Source organism: Apteryx mantelli, chromosome 5 (genome assembly GCF_036417845.1).
Source record: "Apteryx mantelli isolate bAptMan1 chromosome 5, bAptMan1.hap1, whole genome shotgun sequence".
In the NCBI taxonomy this organism is placed as follows: Eukaryota; Metazoa; Chordata; class Aves; order Apterygiformes; family Apterygidae; genus Apteryx; species Apteryx mantelli.
This window is the reverse complement of record NC_089982.1, coordinates 62865173-62886715: the sequence shown is the minus strand read 5'-3', so window position 1 is coordinate 62886715 and position 21543 is coordinate 62865173. Positions and strand designations below refer to the sequence as shown.

General features: G+C 35.4%; 1 protein-coding gene across 1 annotated transcript; it reads left to right on the top strand.

The window, feature by feature from the left end:
- Positions 1-767: 767 nt before the first annotated feature.
- On the top strand, positions 768-21287 carry DTHD1 (death domain containing 1). Its single transcript, XM_013949449.2, has 10 exons — positions 768-1038; positions 3989-4790; positions 5305-5635; positions 6337-6516; positions 7302-7546; positions 9860-10024; positions 10617-10906; positions 12297-12541; positions 20331-20388; positions 20986-21287. The coding sequence occupies exons 1-10, from the start codon at positions 768-770 to the stop codon at positions 21285-21287; spliced, it is 2889 nt and encodes a 962-aa protein (XP_013804903.2).
- The last annotated feature ends 256 nt before the right edge of the window (positions 21288-21543 follow it).

Here is a 21543-nt window from a genome sequence, read left to right as displayed (position 1 = left end):
AGTCATTAAGAGTTGTTTGAAATTCGTCAGTTACTGCTTTTTACGTTTATTTCCTTATTATACAAACGTGCCTAAGAAAACATTGCAGGTACATTTATTGCTAATAAAAATTATTTTTGTTAGTCACAAAATAAATCTTCAGATGTGTAGATTCTTGTACCACTGAAATCTACATGAATTCAAATACAGCATGTGGTGTGTGGGGCAGCTCGCGCCTGTCCTGCCTGTTTGAGGTTTCAAAACAAAGGAAATAAGGTTGTTAGAAAATCATGTCAAGGGACCCTACAACATTAATGTTATCTCGTAATGAAAAACAACAATTGACATGCTTCCTCTTTGTTAGTTAGTATAGAATTATGAATTCATGATTAGGCTTGATTTCATAGATACTGGTCATTTACAGCCAATTCTGAAGTAATGAATTGCTCGGAACTCCTGAAAGTTAAGTCACTGTTACATAACTAAGTTATATAACCTCCCCATTTATGTTCTTAAATACGCATGGTGTACATTGGCATCTCTTGGCAATCCTCTTCTTTAGTTACAGGACAGCCACTCCTTTTTGTCACCTAGTAACTTTTTAATAGTCAACATCAACTCAGAGTTTCTCAGCTAGAGTTTGATTTTTCAGTGTGTGTAGAATACAATACTTTTGTACACCCTGTTTAAGCCACAGATAATAAACAGTATAGCCTGAACCAAGGAAAACATCTTGTGGAAGTGTTTTGAGCAGAAGAAAAATTCTAGTAGTATATTTTAAAAATAAGATGGAAGTGGCTGAATGTCCTGCTGCAGGCGAATCAGGCCAGCTCCTGGAAAAAATCTGGAATATGAACTTGCTAGTGAGAGACGTGCTTCTGAAAAATGATCTGGATAATGAAGGCATCCTGGAGTATGCGCTTAGACTGATCTCTGCAACAAAAGAGCTGAGCAGATCTCTCAGCCAGCAACTGGAAAACATTGCAGAAAGTCTTCAAGACATTTGCCACTTACTGAGCGCTCTCCAAGACAAACACAAGGAAGTGACTTCAAGTCAAGGCAAGTACGGAGGGACTTAACTGTAAACAAAATATGGTGGAAATATTGGATGCTAAGTTCTGCCTTCTGATGATGCTATGGAACCTTACTTTCTTTTGGTAGTATTTCAGTATTTGGTAATGCACTGGAATATATTTGAACAGTTGTATCACTGTGTTTTTGAGTCTATCTTTTATATATATATATATATATATATATATATATATATGGAGAGAGAGAGAGTATTCTTCTCACATAATGAATTAAACTGCTTTCAAAGTTTTGTTATGCATAATGTAGCCTACAGGCATCTAAAATAGTTTAGGTAGTTAAAAAACTAAAGTAGTTCAGACAGTTTAAAAACTAACAGCAAAAGTGGGAAGAAGCCAGCTGCCACTAGCTTCACTTCAAGCTGCCAACAGACCCTGTCTACTTCAACCCTACTCAACAATCCAAATATATATACATGTCCAAAATACAATTACTGTAGAATTCAGCCATCTTAGTGTACAGGTAAACACATGAAATTTAATTGCTTGCATTTACATTTTAAAGTGTTTCACTGTGTTATTTACTGTGAGGACCATATCCAGATTTTATTCCTGAAAAAAATACAGGTTCATTTTGCAAAGAATGAAACAAATTTCTTTCCTCAGAAACATTATCTTAACAAACATTCATCAAACTAGGAAATAAAAATAGCATTTTTGCATTATTTGCATTGCATGTCTAACAGCATGATGCCTAGACCAAGAAAGATTCCAGACAAAAATCTTTAGTTGGGCCCACACTTAGAAGCCTTTGTTCTACTGGTTTGTAAGTTATCCACAATATTTGTGAGAAAGGACCTGCCTGCAGACTCCAAGATAAACCTCACTTTGGTCTGTTGGCTTCATGCTCTGTACAATCTCTTTTCAGTTTTTCAGAATTCACTATCATTCTCTTTCCAAAAAGCTGCTTTTCCTCAGTCTCTTTCTCTTTCATAAACTAGCCAGTTAGCAAAACAGTTTGAAGACACTTGCATAGGGACTGCCATTGTATTCCCAAAACTGTGTTATCACACATCAGAAAAGCATGGAAAGCAAAGTGTTAAAAAAGGGCTTTTCTGTGTTGTTTTGTTTCTAAGCACAAAGGGACATTTATTTCGTGGTTAACATTGTGACAGAATGGAAAATGTGTCTTCATGCAACACTTAAGTAGCCAAAAGTTAAAAGGCAGAGTCTTTGTTTGGCTTTAAGCACTTCAGTACTGGAAAAGTTCACAGTGTATGCAAATTCCATTATTCAGAATGACTCTAGAATGTTATCTACAAATTTGAATTTAGGAATCTTTCAAGAGTTGCAAGAAATTTTTTCTTATTATTAGAGAACTCAAAGTTCAGGTACGAAACAGGGTAATTCTGGCATTTTGCACTGATGAGCATTCAGTGTAATTCTAATGAGACCAAGGAAGCTTTGCATTAGTGAGACTGGAAAATATTCTCTTGCAACTTCTTATGCAAGCCAAGCTGTGCAGGCTATGCCATTTCCAGTCTTTCTGTTTTATTTCTCAGCCTTGTTAAACCACTCAAAAGTTCTTCTTCTATGTTGTAAAACTGCCCTGAAAACTTTTTTTTTCCCTTGCCCAACCAGTGGAAAAACATATTAAAAATTTGTTTGCTTTTCAAATACAGTCAAAATACAATAACAAGTGGTTTGGGAACTAAAAAAAGATTGCAAAGGAATAATTTCTTGACCGAATTCAACAATAAAAAAACTTTATCCCGAAATGTACTCTTTGGAGGTTAAATTAAGCAGCTGCAAATAGAGATGAAAGTGAAAGGTCTATCTAAACCATGTAACATCATACCAATGACATTCTTACACAATTATTTTCCAAGTTGAAATCATTGAGATACTGATTTCCCTCATATGACCTTACTGAATAAAGTGAATGTAAGTCAGTGGTTTCCCTTAAGACTTGAATCAACCCTGTTTATTGTCCTTTCCTTCTCTATCTCTTTCTGTTATAAGTGGACAACACATCATATTGTGTTTCCTCTGTACGATTTTATTTGTATTGACTTTCACAGGATTTAACCTGCAAAGCAAAGTCTGCCAGGATTTCATGCAGCAACCAGAAATAAGCAAGAAATTCTCCCAGAGATTTGTAATATATCTAACTAATGAAGACACAGTTCCAGTTATAAGAGACTGACAGCATATAGTGAGGAGAGAGCTGAAAGTAATACATATGAAATCCTTGGAGAGAATATTTCTGGAAAGATTTCTAAGAGAAGGTTCAAGATAAGACAAATAAGGGATCATAAAACAAATACTTATATTAAAGATAAAATAGTATATGAATGGCAATGAATCTGTGCTTTTTGTGCATGCTTCTTCATCCAATGTTTTGTTATAAGCAAAACTGTAACTGGATGCTGCAAACTGCTGAACTTCAGTTTTGTATATGGACTGATGTTTTTTCATTACCTTTTGTTCTCCATAGGAAAAATTCAAAGCTGCTAAGCATGTTTAATATTAAGCCCATGTATAACAGCTTTGCCAGAGAATCACACATTAGAAACTTGCAGAATTAAGTTTTAGGAAGTATAGGTAATTAAGGTTTAGATTTCAAGCTGTTCCCAAGTTGACTAGACTATTATTTACCAATTCCCTATTTTGGATTGATTGTCATTGAGAATTTATCTAGTGTCTGATCATTAGAATGGGCTTAGAATCCTTAGAATGATTAGGGCTGCCACAGTAGCCAAGTTGTACTTGTCAGGAGAGGGTTGCTCAGAAATTTCCTCAGACTGAATAAAAATAAATGCACAAATATTAAATGGAAGCCTACAAATACATTATGCCTCAGATGTATTGCATGGCACTAAGGAGTTAGGTGGAATTCTCTTTGCATGTGTACAAAAGTTTTCACATTTTTGTTAGGTTTCATAGCAAAATTCAATTGGTTACATACTTTTTTTCCTCAGAGTGCAATGGAATTACAGATTGTCTGCTGAAAGTGAAGGATTATTTGATAAATACAGTCTCATACCTTCAAGAGACAGAAAATAAACTTTATGCTGCTCACTGCAAACACGATGATAAATCTCAGACCCAGACAGCTCGAAATGCTTCTAGAGAAATGGATATGTGTTTTTCTGAAGTAGAAGGAACAGAGTCTGTGCAAGTATCTTCTAGTCTCAGTCAGCCATCCCAAATAACTCCTTCCCTGAGAAGGCAGAATGTTAATCAAATCCAGCCAAGTGAAACTAAAGCTGTGGAAAAAGAAACAGCTGCATCATTAACTGAAAATGTATCTGCTCAAGAACAGGATATTAGTAGAGAACCTCCAGTGAAAAAGGAAGACGACAAACACAGACTGCTGACGAAACCTATGACAGAGAAAAAAGATTGTAATGGAAAAGATAAAGCTCATGGAAGTGGCTCTTTTACTAAAAAGTCTCCAGAACTGTTTTTTCAAGATGTTCTTAGGGGCAATGGAGAAGGCATTCTTTCTGGGATGTTAAAAGATACTTATAGCACTGTCATGAATCTTTCTGAACAGGAAAAAATGGCAGTAGTCAAAGAACCTTCAAAAAGGGTGGAAAACAAAGAACATAGAGTGGCAGAGAAAATGGAAGACAGTAAAATGGGAACAAATTATGAGATTTGTAGGAATAACCCAATTACCTTAACGTCTTTGGCACAAATATGTGATCTAACTACTGTGAATCCTTCTATGAATGATTCAGAAGATGTGCAAAACTCTAGACACTGGATGAACAAAGCGTAAGCACATAATCTTCTCTATAGGAACATATGTAAACAGAAATTGCCTATTAGCATACACATAAATGTCCATGGGCTCACAAACTCTATATGCATGTATGCAGCTGCTGCTCAAGCACAAAATAGCAGTTCACAATTTAAGCATGCACACCCAAGGTCTTCCATTTGGTCCCAAGTAAACTGTAACTTTCTATTTGATTGCATAGAATTTTTATGCCACAAAGAGGCTGAGGCACAGCCAGTAAAGACAATAATTCCAAAACTGTTGGAAATCGGTAGAAAAGGTGCCCAATTAGGCAATTTTCAATAATTTGCCAACTGTTGTGAAAGAAGCTCAACAGAGGAGTTTTCATGACTTACCCATTTATTCATAAATATAAGTTACTATCACTGACCTGCTTATGCTATAAAGAAATTGTGTCAATGTAGCAAAGTGATTAATTAAAAATACAAGACAAACCACTGCCACCACCCCACAATGCAAAGAATAATATTTTATGTTCTTTTTCTCCAGATTTCTAGTGGAAGGGAGTGATAAGAATGAACATGAAATAGCTTGTTATATTAAAGCTCCTGCAATTGCTCTAGACAATCTGATGTGTAAGATAGTCAATGACACTAGTTCCTTGGTGGTGGATGATTCTGAGGAGCTGGTCAGCAATGTCATCAGTATTGAATGTTCTGACTGTGAAAAAACAATCCCTTTCCCTATCAACATTGCAATCCCATTTGCTTCACGCTTCAGAGGAAATTATCGGGACATTATGGTGAAGGTGACTGATGTGAACTTCCAGGCAACTTACTTGACTCCCATTTCTTTGGAGGGATACCAAGGAAACCATAAGGTTAGTCATCTCTTAACTGAACATTATGAAAACATCATTACAGTTCACCAGTTAAGCCTGTGTGGAATTATACAATAAAGTGATCATTAGTAGGCCATTTTACACATTATATGGGGTTAAGATGAACTTCCTCCTCCTACTTCCTCAAGAATTAACTCTATTTGAAACCTAGTATTTAACAAGGTCTGTTTTTCATTAACAGTGATCAGGGAAACACTTGACCCCACAACACTGATGATTGAGTAGTAGTTCGTGATTTTTGTAAATATGTGTAATATGTTACATTCTTTGGTAAATACAGGAAAAACTTAAGGTGAATTATTTTGCATTTAGATTACAGAGAAGTAACATAATTCTGTGTGTACGAGTCTGAACTCCATCTCAGAGAAACACAGTAACTTTGTGGTGTTTTATTTTGGTTTGTTTGTTTGTTTTTAACTGCAGAAGTAATCATATTGGGCCAGATTCATCACCCATCATCAACTCACTTCATTGTATACTGGAATATTAGTAACACTACATGGTGACTAGAGTAATACCAGATAACTGGGCATCCAAGTGGCAATAATATTTAACTTTTAGAGTATTTTCATTTCACAACCTGCACTATAATTAATTTTCCACTCTCAAAATGCTAATCCACTACTGAATACAGCTTCCTTTCCCTCCAATGTACTAGAGAACACATTCTCTTTACACAGGAAACCTTTGCAGAAGTGAAAATTTATCAGCTGGGTATTTTTTCCGTGTTGTCATGCTTAAAGAAAGAAATATTTACCATTCCGAAGGCTGGGCTCTCCCACAAACTGAGCATGGATGCTAGAATCTCTTTCTATTACCCTCCTGAAACATTCAGTTCTCCAGCAGTCATGCATCTAAAGGTAAGCTTGGAATACACAATATTTGTTCCATAACTCTGTGTTATCTGATTATTTCTAAAGAAAAGATGACAACAATGTGTCAACACCTTAAAGGCCAACCTTTTTCACTCTTCGATGACTATGAAGACCGTGCAACTCCACATCCTGTATTCACAACAAATGGTTTCCTGTCAGCTTTGTTAAAACCACAATATCCTCAGCAGTCAACATACCTCCAGCTACAGGGAAGAACTGCCTACCCTTCTTTGATGTACTTCAGAAAATAAAACTGTATTCAACAATGACATCAGCATCAGCTCTAAAGTCAATAGCTTGGCCCAGTATTTAAGTTACTGGAACAAATTTTCTCACCTGACCTTCTTTATTCTTAGCCAACAGCTCAATGAAGGATTCTGTCCTCCATTAGTCTTAGGCTGTGAATAATCTCAAAATATGCTCCAGTTATACTGTCTTTCTCCCTTCCCCCATAAAAATGTTGATTCTGAGGTACTGATATGCATTTCAGAGGAGCTAAAAATAATGGTCAAAAAATATAGATTGGAAAAATCTTTAAAAAATCATCAGACTGAGGGAGGATGAAGCAGGAACAAAACAATCAAAATATTTTGAAGCACTTCTTTGTGCTGGTATGTTGCTAGGGATGTTCCTGGGTTAAAGAGAGAAACCTAAAGTTTCTGTGATAGTCTAATCCAATTTCAAAAGTTAAATCAATTTGTAAAAAAAAGGCATTTAAAAGAAGCTTTATTCATTTGTAGACTAATTGTATAATTGTGTTCTATACTTAGGTTCAGCCGATTGAACCAGCACTGGTTTCCACACTGAAAGCAAAATATGATATATACCATTCAGTGGTGTCCACTAGTGCACTGGTTTATGTCCAGCATCCTTCAGCCCAACCATTTAACAAGTCAGTCACTGTTACTCTGCCCTGTCCTCCAAACCCAGAAAAAAAAAGACAAGGAGATGAGACAGAACATGTAAGAGCCATTAGTGCTACAGTTAAGAGGGTTACTACGACATATCATCCTCGGTAAGAACAGTCTACAAATTCCTCATGATCAAAACATCAAAATGAATTAATTTTAACAGTTGCTGATTAAGCAATTTTGTATTAAAAATGTACTGTCTCATTAATGTGATCAGCTATAGTTAGAAGCCTTAGAAACACTGGAGCAGATCCCCACAATTCTCATGCTAGCTTCACCAGGAAAGTCTATATAGCATGTTGATTTATAATCACTGAAGATGCTGACCACTATATTTCTAACAGGATTCAGGATAAAAAATATGTTCCTTTTTTTTTTTATAGGAAAGGAATGTCCAGCTGTTTTCACACACTTAAAACTGATCTTTGCCATCCTTATTTAAATGGAATAGTATTTTATTCCATGAGTAATCCAAAACAATACAAGCTACCATGGCAAAATTAAGATTGTTAATGCAGAACTGCAGTTATGCATAGGTACGATCTTTCACTGATGAAAGGTAATTTCCTAACACAACGAACAAGCTCCTACAGTTTCTTACACAGTACTTCTTCGCAGTTTTTAAAGTTATAATCTGTAATATATTATACAAACACAGAACACAGATAATAGCTATACCTCACAGCTTCCTTGGCCAGTATTTTTCCAGTGGGTGGTCTGACCACCTTGGTCTTTGAATTTTCTGATCTCTACTTCTCCACATTGCCTTGGCTACGAGAGTGAAAATTTCTGAAACACAATGATTTAGGGTATATCAGTTTTGTGGTACACAACCTGAGGCATTTGATAAAGGGCCAGGTGTTTTCAAAGCACATGCTACAGAATTTCTAAAAATTAGACCTTTCGGCATATCTTAAGCTAAGCACTCAAAAAATGGAGACACCTAAAAAACTCTAAAATTCAGTTGTTATCTGCCAGTTTAATAAAACTGATCAAACACACCCAGGACATGGGTAAAATTTTTCAGTGGAAAAAAGGCTAACCTCATCTATTTTGACAGTCAGCAAAATAGACTATATTGTTCCCATCTCGTGCAGGAAAAAAAATCAGTCTAAAGCTACCACTTCATTGCTGTCCTTCCAATTCTGCTACCAAGGGAACTGCAGGTTTAGAAAGGCATGGGATTTATTTCTGGTAGGGACCAGTTTGGGACAAGAGTCAGCTTTTAAGTACTTTAACTTAAAATCATTAAAGAGTTAGCTTATTCCTATTATAACAAACATTATCTTTTTCAAAATTCATCTACATGCCAAGATTATAATTATCTCCAATATAAGTAAGGTACAGATGGAGCAGGGAGATGATGTTCATGCTCTCCATTTCTGAAAAATTTTTTAGATCATGTTTTAAAGAGCTCACACTCACTCTGTTCTCTTAAACTAGATATCCATCTTTATCACAAACTTCAGATTTGGAAAGGTTGCCATGTCTGTATATAGGAGATTCAAATCTCATTTGCTGTACTAGAAGCATTTCACTGTGTGGCAGTACTCTCATGGCACCCATCAGCACCTAATACCAGTCTAAAATGCATTTCAGGTTCTCAGTCAAAGCACATCCATGAAAAGACTGTGGCTTGATTGCTTGTTTTGATACAAATCCCATAGAGAAAAGATGCCAACATTTTCCTGTATTTGCAAATACTGAGAGAGTGTGCTTGAAAAATGCTTAGGCATTCCTGTCTTGAGTGTTTTCTGGAGTATACATAAGCCACAGATTTCAGAAGAATGTGTTATTCAAATCTATAGTTTAAACAAGAAGAGGGGGGAAGTGTATATAGGAGCACATCCGTATGCTTCTGAAAGAAAAAAAACCTTCAAGTTTCATTCATTAGGGTAAGCTAGCCAGAGCATGTCATGTCATGGTTTCTTGATTCTGAATATGGTATCAAAGTAATCATCTGATTTCAAGAGAAGCTGTTTTTATTTCCTCTGTTGAAAGAGGTAATGGATAGCAGCCATGTCTTATTTTCTAGTCTCCTTTGGTTGTAATATATGCTTCAGGAAGAAAAGTTTTTTCCCCCATTTCAGATATCTTCTTCTACAAAATCTATGAAGCTTGATGAAAGTCTTAGAAACAAACCATAACAATTAGTCTTCAAAATATTAAACAATAGATTTAAATACATTCATCTGGATAGGAACTTTTTTTTTTCTTATGAAAGAATTCAAAAATACCTGCAAACAATTTTATCACTTACATACTCAAGCGTAATTCCAGATGTGGATTTTTCAGCAAGGTGGAGAAAACACATGGTTATCAGTGGAAAACAGAAGGGAAAGCAGATTTACAAATACAAGTCGTACTCTTGCTGCAGGATCACTTTTAATTTTCTGTATAAATCCTTGGCTTTTCAGGGCTGTGACTGCTTCTATGAGAAAGAATGGAGAGAATCTCAGTGAAACTTTGAAATTATTAGGTCACAGAAAAAAAGAAGAGGAGTGGATTGTGTTTGATGATGTTATTATCCAGAATGCACAGAATGGACTTGTATCATTTGAACTAAATGAGCATTTAGAAAGGTAATGTATGAATAATTTAATAAAATTACATTGCTAAAATATTTAATTTCAAGTGTACTGATCAATGGGAATTAGTAGAGTTAAGAAATCATTCACTGAGCATTATTAACTTACTAGCATCTCTTTCTTCCAACTTGAAATATCAAATCATTTAGATTTGTTACTCATAATTACACAAAATATAATCTGGGTAAATAATATTTCATCTCTAGATCATAGAAAATGAATTGTACCCAACAACTGAGGCTAGAAATACAGATATTAATCTTAATTTGACAGTGTGATTTAGCTTTCCAATTACATGACTGTAATTTTGTTTTGAGATTTCCTTTAATAAATATTCTCTTACTTTCATTTAAAATTCATATATATTTGAATTCATATAGAAAGAGTCAACATATTCTACACTACAGAAGCAGGCAAATTACCACCTTTCATGTGATGGAAACAAGGTGATGGAACAAAAATGAAATGGAGGTAGCAAAATGTTTGTTCAAGGCTGAACCCTCTGTTATTTTGCATGATAAATTGTTAACAGTTGATAAAATGATTTAACATATAGATATTTATTTTCTTGTCTTTTTTAATACAGCTTTGTTGTCATTCGCCTTTCCTTCCACTTGGAAAACATGTATCTTCTCCTCTTTGGTCAGGCTTTGGAAGAAGCCATCTGTAGCACAATGGCTAATGTGGTACTGCATCGGAAAAGAGAAAACCCATATAAAATAGTAGTTGTGCTATCTGTATCAAAAGAATTGACCTGGGAACTTCAAAATCTCCATGAGGAGGGCTACTTTGGTCCCCCAGAACCAACAAAGCAGTTTCCATTAAGAGAAGGACAGCAGATTCATTTTAGATTTAGTGGCAATATATTTGCTTCAGGTAAGGTAATTATTTCATGCTTCTAAATGAACATTATCAATTACCCGAGCTGCTCAGAAATAATTTATGTGAACATCAATAGATTATGATTACTTACAGAACATTCAGTTATTTCAGTGTTTTATTTCCTGTAAATGACAGGTACTTGGAACCACACAGGAAACTGCTCTACTTTAACTGCAAAATAAAATGTATTAGATTAAAAAAATCCTGAACAAACTGCTCTAGCTGACCAAGCTTTGAGCACAAGGGTTGGACTAGACGTTCTTCAGAGGTCCCTTCCACCCTGAGCAATGCTGTGATACTGTGAAACCTGATCCCTTGAAACCAATTAGTGTTTATCTTTCATTTCAAAAGGTCAGGATTCCATCAATACCTTTTTAATTTAAAGAGCATTTGACAGGGATTAAATAGATTTCAAAGGAAAAGAAACTTTCTGCTATTTTATCTGTGTAAATTCAGTTAGAGCAAGTAAGGTTTAACACTGAAATCCAGGGCAAAATAGTGCTTTTGTGAGTTGTACTATAAATTGATGTGATAAAAGAGAATTGTTATACTTTCCTTTAGAATTGTTATACTTTCTTTTAGCAGTCATGAAAATTCCATTCACTAACTGTCACCATTCAGTTTTTGCTTAGCTGGAGAAGAGGTAATAAGTCTCAAGAAAATGTCCACCCAAAATTATGTCAGCTCTGGAAATCACCTACCAATACATATTTGGCCCCCTGAAGATTTTGTACATCTTATATAAACTCTTCCATTGGGAACTCCACCTAGACTAAAGAAAGCATTAGTCTGCAAAAAGAAGTCCCCGGCTTTCAAGGAATGGTGCTTATCCAGGCAAAGGGTATAGTGTTACAGCTGTATCACTTAGAATTACAAATCCTGAAAATACACATATCTCTCTGTCCCCGTTATCAATGATGAGAAATTTCTTTATGCGAGTGAGTGCTATTTCACTAACACGTAACAAAAAGCATACGCTTCTTTTTAGAGACAGGTATTTGTCCTGAATAACCAGAAAGCATGTACTTCTAATTTCATTTTCAACACAGATTTATTTCTGTTTCCACCTGTGGTATATATTTTATTAATTTTATCATCTTCCATGTTAGTTACTTTTCAAACTGCAGCACAGCCTTCACTACTTATTCCCTATGCTTAACCCCTAACTTAGGGGTTAAGACAGCTAACTATGATGGCATTTTAGCTACTGAAGTAGCCTGGCAAGAACGCATGAGCCCTAAATATTAAATATAAAGTACTAACAACCACAAAGAACAACAGTCTATTATGTGATTAGTTCTATTTGACTCACCTTAACTAATTATTTTAGAGGCCACATACACAAACACAGGGTAAGAAATGTTTCTTTTTGTATGAACTGCAGAGAATGGAAAAGATTTTGGAAAAGCCTACAGGCTTATTTTTCATTCACAAAGAAAGCCCAGGCTGGAGCTCCAAATCAAAGAAGTGGATGAATTTGGTAATTACAGCTCACCTCATTACAAAGGAACAGCAGTGTTTTATAAAATTACCAGAGAGATGATAGCCAAGGAGTGGGAACAGCCCCTGACATATGATGACTATCAACGCCAGTCTCCACTGTGCAAATTAGCACTAACATTACCAAAGGTAGGTTTCTCTCTGGATAATGTTAGAAATCTTACACTTTTTCCTTTACCATGTACCCATTAAGCAAAAGGACCTTGGTATGTTTTTTTGTATGCCAGATACACACGGGGTGTGTGATGGAGCAGTATTGATCTATCAGCAATGTACAAACACCCTTAAAATTTCTCTTGGTGGGTGGAGGGGACCCACATCCAAGCATCAGCGTGGACAAAACAGATGCACTTAGCAAGCAGAAGGGCTTCACCCATTTGCTCCCCTAAAATGGGATGGCCTCAAGAAATCAGTACTTAAGTTTCAGTAGATGCTTCTTGCATCCTTGTGTTGGGAGTACAGAACTGCAAACTGTAGGAGCATTAAATGGTCTGTGTAACCTATCTGTCTCCTATATTGACAGCTGTATCACCATTTAAACAATGACTTTTCATTTCCTCTTATGGCTGAGAAGCCTCTGCAATTCAGCCATGTGGGCAATTGACTCCATCTCTGGTGAAAGCTATTCCTACATAAATTAACCTTTAATATTCCTTGAATGAAATTTCATTATAATTTTTCCAAGGGCCTATATATTAATGTTCTATGACACAAAATGCTGCCACTAGACTACTGATATCAAATCTGCATAAATTTTAGTCTCAACATATGTGCAGCAACACTTGGTCTAAATCTCGTGACATGCAGTAACATTCCTTTCTTTTTTAAATTGACTTTTATTTAAAATATCACCTGCAAACCTATCTTGTTTTTCATAAACAGACCTCTTGATTTCTCTCCCATCTCCATTTTCCCAAGTAAAAATTAAAATAATTATGTGCAGCAGATTTTACAGGAGATCTTTAGTGACAAATTTCAAAAAAACCCTAAGTTTTATTTGGGGAATCACATGTTTTCACCACCTTTGCTTTTCTACAGGGCTAGTGTTCCATGGGTGGCATTCACAAAGAGGGAAACACCAACTCTAACACTAACATTCAGTGGGATGATTAAAAATATATATATATCTATGGCACCCAGCCTGGCCATCAGCTAGTTTCCTTCCTTCCACCTGCCTCTCTTCCATCCCGTTTTTCCACTTTTTTTCAACTCACTGTGTAGTAAGAATAATATTTACAGCACTGAACTGCAATTGTATTAAACCACATAACTAATTATCAAGTGTTTTAGATTTGTTTTAACATTTGTAGTCTACTGCTAAACATATTAGTCCTTAAATATTCTTTTGGGACTTTTAAATTTCCGACTACTTCCTTTTCTCCTACTAAATTTAAGGCCAGCTTTGCTCTTTCCCAGTGTGGCTGAGAACTTGAAGTCTGGTCAGACTGTACATAAGAATATATAATATATGGGGGTACACAGTCATAACCAGGCAGCCTATTTACAGAATAGAAGCAGAAGAACAGTGTAACATGATCACTGATGGTAAGTTTTAACTATGAATAGAAAAGAAATCAAACCACAGGAGCAGTGATAACCTTTGGGGGTATTTTCTCTAAATCTATTTGTGAGTAGTGGCTCCGCTTGCCGCTGAACCAGTTAAGCACAGAGGACCCAAGTCTGACAAACAAAGGCAGTCTGCTTGGAGACACTTAGAGCAGCAACCATCACGAGGGGTTGTGGTTTCCATGACAAACCCTGGGAAGCAGAAAACCAAGCAGGAAGAAGGGAGGAATGTCAATAGCTCTGTCACCCAACTCCTTTTGCATCTGTAGGGACACTGCCAGTATGTCTCTTTTCCCTCTCTTCCCTTTATTCTTGGGTGCCCCAGAGATGTTGAGGAGACCTGAGGGGAAGAGATCCAGCCCAGGACCCAGATGTTTCACCCCTGCCTGGAGTTCTGGGGACTCTGAGCAGCAGCCACTTTGCTATCTGGAAAGGGATCGTTCCTCCTTCTGAGCAGCAGAGTTAACTAGCACATGCAGTGAAGTAAAGAAAAGCCTGTCTTGTCTCCTCAGCCTTTGGTATCTGTGTTCACTTAATGCTCTATCTGGAATTACATAAAGTAGGAGTACTGTAGATCTGCAGATGGACAAAAGGGATGGGAGAATCCTGACACAGGGCTTTCAGCTAACCAAAAGTGCTAGTATGACACCCATCTTCTAACATTATTTGTTGTGTAATACTTTGGCTTTAAAAACTCCAGAATGGGAAAATATATATTTATTCTGTGAGTTAGAGTGAAAATGACCAAAATTATCCTGCTTCATTATTTGTACCCATGGATGAAATACAAGGATTATAGTTCTTGCATAGAGCTTGAGTATATACTTTTCCTAGTGTTCAAAATACAATATTCCCTTCAAAAAGATCAGCCTTTTTACTACGAAAATATACTCCTTGAACAGAATAATATAGCAAACAGAGGTATTACATCACCTCAGTCAATCAATGTTAAAGTACCTTGAAAATGCTTTTTCTTTGGTTGCGGGTAACAATATTGTTTGTATTATATTGTATTATATTTATTATACTGTATATATATTATATATATACATATAATACATTATACATATATAATACATAATAATACAATACATAATACATTATACATATAATTATGTATTGTATTGTGTGATTGTTAATGTAATAAGATATAATAACAGATGTATTTCAAAGGAGTCAGAATCTCCATTAAAAGCAAATATGAAACCAAAAACAGGGTCAAAATGCTTGAAAACATTCACAGGTTATTCATTATGTGATTTGTATTTTCTGTTTTACACAGAATGAAATACCTCACTACAGAATAAAGAATAGCATCAAAATAATATCTTTCCTTACGCTGCAAAACATTTTAGGACACAAAATGGTATACTTAACAACAGTCGGCAAAAAACTCTACTTTTTGATCTATCTTCCATCTATCCGGTATAATAATTTAAAATAGATCATGCCTTGAGTCAGTTTTTTAAACAGATAAATATTCTTTAAATAATTCAGCTAGTTCAGTTATTGTCTTTTTGAAGATTTATAAAAAAATGAAGCTGATGATTAGACTTTAATGAATAATCAATAAATTATATGCAACATACCTTACTACTGACATATACATATGCCAGGCAAATGAGAATTTCACACACAGTGGTATCCAACCATCTAGTGGTATCTAACATTCATTAACACAAAGTTATAATATTGTTAACTGTTTTGCTCTTAATTTCTTCCTCCAGCCAAGCAAACCTTGAATTCCATATTGATCAAATTAACAGAAATTTTAGTAAGAGGAAATAATATAAGTAGAAATATTCTTTTTTGGCTTATTTGCAGATTGAAAGACAGGAGAAAAAAGATTAGGAAAAAGTGGCTGTTTTTCCTCAATGGAAGACTAGGTTATTAGTGAAGTCCCACACAGATCCATGGTAACATATTCATCTGAGCCTTCTGAATAATTGAGTGAAAATTTTGCTGATACTACAAAATTATTCAGAGGACTAAAGTTGTCTGCCAAGAATCACGTAAGAATATAACGGTACTGAGTGACTAGAAAATAAAACAGTTAATTTAGACGTCATATGTGTTTTGTTGGGATGTAGAGCCATACCTAACTATACACTGTTAGACTCTGATTTATCTATTACCACTCAAAAGAGAAATCTTTGGTCATTATGTTCTTTGAAAACTTCCAGTGAGCATTCAGCAGTAATCAAAAAGGTCAACAAAACGTTCAAAAATTATTAGAGAACAAAAAAGAAAGCATGATTATGCCATATGTCTATGAAGCATCCACGTCAGCTGCACTCTGCAGTTCTCATCACAGAACTCAAGAGGATTTGGTAGAAGAAAAAAGAAGGAAGGTGCTCAGAAGCAAGGAATGAGTCCACGTAGAGACAATAAATTGATGATGACTCTTCACACAGTTTTGCTAGAAGCATAAACATTGTATACACTTATGACTGATATGGAGAGAGTGAATAAGGAATGATTTTTATCCCCTTTCACATGATACAAGAATATACAATATTATGATTTTAACAGGTGGCAACTGTAAACAATAATATAGAAGAATGTACTTTTTACATACAAAAATTAATCAAAAGATAAACTCACTTCCACAAGTTATTGTGGAAGCTAAAACTGTACTTGAGTTGGAAAAGGAATTGACTGGAACAGAGACAGAACCATGTATTAAAAGTAACGATCCAGATGCAATTGAATGCTAGGGCAATGACAAGGAAATTCTAATTACCTATCATATCCTATTATTTGTTCTAAAACTATTAACAGTGAAAAAGTCACTGACAGTAAAACTGGCATAAGCACTGTGTCCTATGTTTACTATCCATGGTCTGATCAACTTATTTTAATTAGATATATAGATCTTCATATTTTGCTGGGCTTCCTAATGAATAGAAGAAATCAATGGAAATAGTTAAAAACTGGATGAGAAAATGTATGGAGAAATTTAATGTACTAATTATGCAAACAACTACACCAACCATTTGTCAAATGCAACTACTATTTGCCACTTCAGTGAAGCAAAAGTCCACTGTTAATATTCACATAATGTAAGCTGAGACCAATGCTGTCTGTCATTAGTCATACGCTGATGCTATTTTATACTGCTGATGCACACAGAATTATCTCACCACATTTGCGTGCACAGACTAACATTTTTCTAACAGTAAGACATTTGTATTGCTTTATTTCTGTGTGTAACTCCTGCTTATTTTAGATGCTACTAGGGCATTCATAACAGACATAGCCGTGATGATGACAAACGCAATCCAGCCACAATGCTTCCATTTTGCTAGTTCCTATCATATGCATACTATTACAGTACAACAAGTAAGCTGCCACAGATCTCGCAAGCACATTAAAACATAATGCTCACTGTTCATATCTGTCCTATTAATAATGGTGCGTTGTTTGTAGTACTGCTCTTACTTTGATACTATTACCTTGATGCTTATAGGATGCCAGTTGTCACAGCAAGGCTCTTCTCCCTTAACATGAATTAACTGAACCTTTAAGTTGTGGCATTACTGAGTGACTTCTCACTTGCTCCCAGTATGTAATTGCCTTTGGAGGTTTGGGAATAAAATCCCTTAATAGCAGCAAATGCAGAATCAACAAAGACTGTTTACATTTCTACTATGTTTCTGTTTTCATAAATATTTTAAATTCAGTTTAAATATGTTAATGGATGTGTTTTAATACACAAGATCAAAAAAACTTCTCAGTGCTGCCAGTGGCAATAGAAATTTTCTCAACAAAATGGAAGTGTTTTTCGGGAGGGATGTTTTTGTTTTCATAGGTAAGAAAACTAGTACCATCTACAGTGTCCAGTTTTGGTTGTGACAAAGACAATGGAATTTTTTAAGATAGCTGACTCATAAACCATTCTGACTACATATTTACTCTTTTCTGTAAAATTCGCACCCAAATTTCTCTTGAATTGCGAAGTTAAGACAGTAACTCTATAGGTTATGAACCATATTTATACATATGTGCCCAGTTTATCCACTGTCTTACAAAAATGTTTCTGACAGTGGTCCGAACAGTGGTTGCTTACTTTGTATGCAACCTTTCACATCACTTTTTAGTTTAAACAGGCTGCAGTTGCATAGAGGTAAGCTGATCTTCACTAACAATTCCTGTTTACGAAGCTGTAATTTCCTCAGCATTTAAAAACACTGATTGGTCAAACTTGTTATTTTGAACACAGGGAAAATCCAGTGGATCAGGTTCTGAAGTCAAGCATGTATGTGCATATCAGGAATACTTCTATCAATTTCAAAATAGCTGTATGAATGTAAAACTGGGCTAGAGAGTTTAAAAAGCTTATTTCTCCTTTTTCTGTCTGTCCTGTTTGATATTCTGGTAGAATCTGCTCATGCTTGAGAGGTTTATTTAAGAAAGCACTTCAGTATTACTGATGGAAATCAGAGTACTCTGCAAAAAGATATTATTGTAATACATACAAGCATTATCAAATTACTAATCTGCTGAAGTTTTATGCCTAATGACTGTCTAACAGCAAAATAGCATGTGATCCTCTGCTTCAGAAAGGCAGTTACTTACCTAATTGAAGGGCCTTCTGGACTAGAAAACTACTTTGACCGTTCCAGTATTTTACTTACACCATCAACCAGAAAAGTGAAGCCACACACCAGTGCAGCCGAACTGTAGGTGAATTTCGCTCTTCACCACAGATATTTAATCTTTCAAGGCAGATTTCATGTTTTAGATCTAATACATTATATATTATTACATTATTTCTAGACAATACTCATTTTCAATTCTTATCATTTTTAGAACTATTTTAACACTAAGTAGCATAAAGTAGGCCAGATTAAAGTCAATCCATGGGTAATTGAATTCATCTACAGTAACTTTGAAAATCTCACACAGAGCTTTGAGGTGCTAAATTCTCATTAATGAATGAAAATAAGTTTAAATATAAATGCATAATTAAACAAAGCAAAAGAAAGTGCACTAGAATCTTGGAAGAAAAGCAATGCCCCCTTTTGGAAGAGCCTTTTATTCCCTTTATTTTGAGATTATTTTCACATTACGCTATCCTCAAACTCGTGCAAGTCCAGTGACAGAATTGCTGTAGAAGCGTGCAAGACAACGCAGAATCAGATCCCGAGATTTGTATAACACAGAATGGTTTCACACTGCCAAGCAGTGCATAATGTGGTCAGTGCTACACCAAAATCCCCTACCAGGTAAGATGACTGAGTACAGACCTAAGGAAAAGGTGAGTAGTGAACTCGGTTAGGATTGTATTGACCTTTTGGATGTGTAACTCTAGGCATGTTAAACACTCCAACTTTTAAACTTATAAAAGTATTTAACATAAGCTCAGACTGGTCTCTGGCTCAGTATACCCAAAAGGAAAAGTTGTTTCATGCTATTAATTCGGAAATAGAGAAAGAAAGCTCAATGAATAAATATGGAGCACGTCTCATAGGGGAACTTGTGCCTAAACAGCCAGGTAGCACGACTGAAACTGTGAGACCCAAGTACATCTAACATGGGCACTGAAAGAAGACAATTAGAGTTCTGAACCAAAAAAGAGCTGAACTTCACTTGATACAAATTAATCTTTTCTTGTGCCCAGTGCTTAACTAAGTACTTTCTTGTTCTGCATGAAGCTGGAAACAAGGGTAGGGCCCACAAGACTTAATTCCTCTTTCTCAGTCATAGAGAAAAAGAGCAAAGATTTTTCTTCCTTCTTTCCAGAGGAAGAGAGAGGAAAAGCTCTGCATTTTCTAATGAAATTTTCTTTTGAATTATGATTTTTAGTGATCTAAAATTAGAAGTTGAAACATGTAAAATGAGTAATTGCAGCTACAAACGCAGTATGATTTATAGACCTAACAGTTTGTAGGTATGCATTAGCTGTTGTTATCATCCTTGAAACAACACTGTATGCACACAATTGCAGTAAGTACACAGGGTCAGGCAGGCAAATTCAATGCAGTATTTGAAATTAGAATCTATTTTGTGTACAAAAGTTCCATATAGATTTTCTATACCCCTGATTTCTATACAGCAGTCATGACATAATGCTACTGTACAAATATTCATAAAATTTCATAAATCATAATCTTTGTAATAAGATGCAATAAACATTCAGTTGGTTCAAACAGACTTAGTTTCATTATTTTGATAGCTGTATACTGATTTATACCAGCTGAGGATGTGGCCCAGTTTCCAATAATGACACAAGTCCTCTATGTAGGTAGAATCAGTCTTAAATGTTGATTTACTGCGATCCACCTCCTTCTGCTCCTCATCCCTGCCTCATTTTGTCATTTCTCTTCCCTCAACACATTTTCTTTGGTAGCATGAAAAGTTGATCAAACGTCTCCAAAGCACAAAAAGAATTTCGTCTGATTCATCGGGTAAGAACACTTATATAATGTATTAACATTAATATAAATAACAGTTTTATTAGACAGCTATTTAGTTTTTTTTTTTTTTTAATGCCAGGAGTTATTTTAGTTGTAACTGACATTTTAAAATGCCATATTCAGAAAAAGTAGTTAATATATTAAAAGATACTCAAAGCCAGAAAGTGATCTAGTTACCAGGGAACAAAAGCTCTTGTAAGATAACATTGTGGTGGGGTGCTTGAACAGCATATTATATTCTGTATAATAAGATTCAGTTTGTACTGGAAAGCTATTGATGTATCTATTATAGGAAATGCATGAGCCTTTTATTTTATTGCTAGCTTTCTTCATGCAGTTCCAAAAATTACAGCTCATTGCTGAAGCTGCTATTGACTAAAGCTACTTCATGTCTCAGTGCAGTTACCAAAAATTACATTAAAAATAAGAAGTGATGATGTTTCTTATCTACTTCCACTATAGTCAAAAACAAACCACATTTAGTTTCAGAGTTCACCCACTCAGTCTCCAAATTTAGAAAGCTTTTCAAATGGAAGATTTACATAGCAGAAAAATAATGATTTTATTTTACAAATTTTTGCCCAGCAGAGGCCCTATGGGACAACTTGCTGTACTGGCTTGCAGAAGAGCTTGCACAAGATAGTACTCCACTGCTTGCTTTATGCTTACCTGTTCGGCGGAGCGTACTTCAGTTTGTCAGGCTGAAGTGCCCTAATAATTTAACACACCAGATCTATGAGCTTCTTTGCTGCTGGAAGAAGACCCTTCCGAGATCAGCTAACAAACAGCAGCTCCTGTCTCGCTATTTGCGGAAGAGTGGCAGAAGTGATCTTTCAGAAGCACTTCGTTTTAAGTGGGAAAATAAAGCACTCACTGGACAGGATCACTGACAACTAATAGCCCAGTTCCTCTTTGTTTCTTGTAGAGATGTGTGAATATTTCCATGATAACTTCTGATGAACTGTTTCTTTTCATAATCATTCTCATATTTTTAAAAGCTTTCAGTAGATTAACAAGTGACAATGATACCAGTCAGTGATCTGTCTGCTCTTTTATTTGTTACTTTGCAACCTTTTTACTTCAGCAAAATGTAACAATAATGCCCTTGCTTGCTAGAAGTTAACATTTCTTCTGTGGCAAAGTAAG

Coding starts and splice junctions, on each gene's coding strand:
- DTHD1 (XM_013949449.2), top strand. CDS start 768: ATGGAAGTGGCTGAATGTCCTGCTGCAGGCGAATCAGGCCAGCTCCTG. Junction 6,517..7,301: donor CAGCAGTCATGCATCTAAAG/GTAAGCTTGGAA, acceptor TTCTATACTTAG/GTTCAGCCGATTGAACCAGC. Junction 20,389..20,985: donor AATTTCGTCTGATTCATCGG/GTAAGAACACTT, acceptor TTTGCCCAGCAG/AGGCCCTATGGGACAACTTG.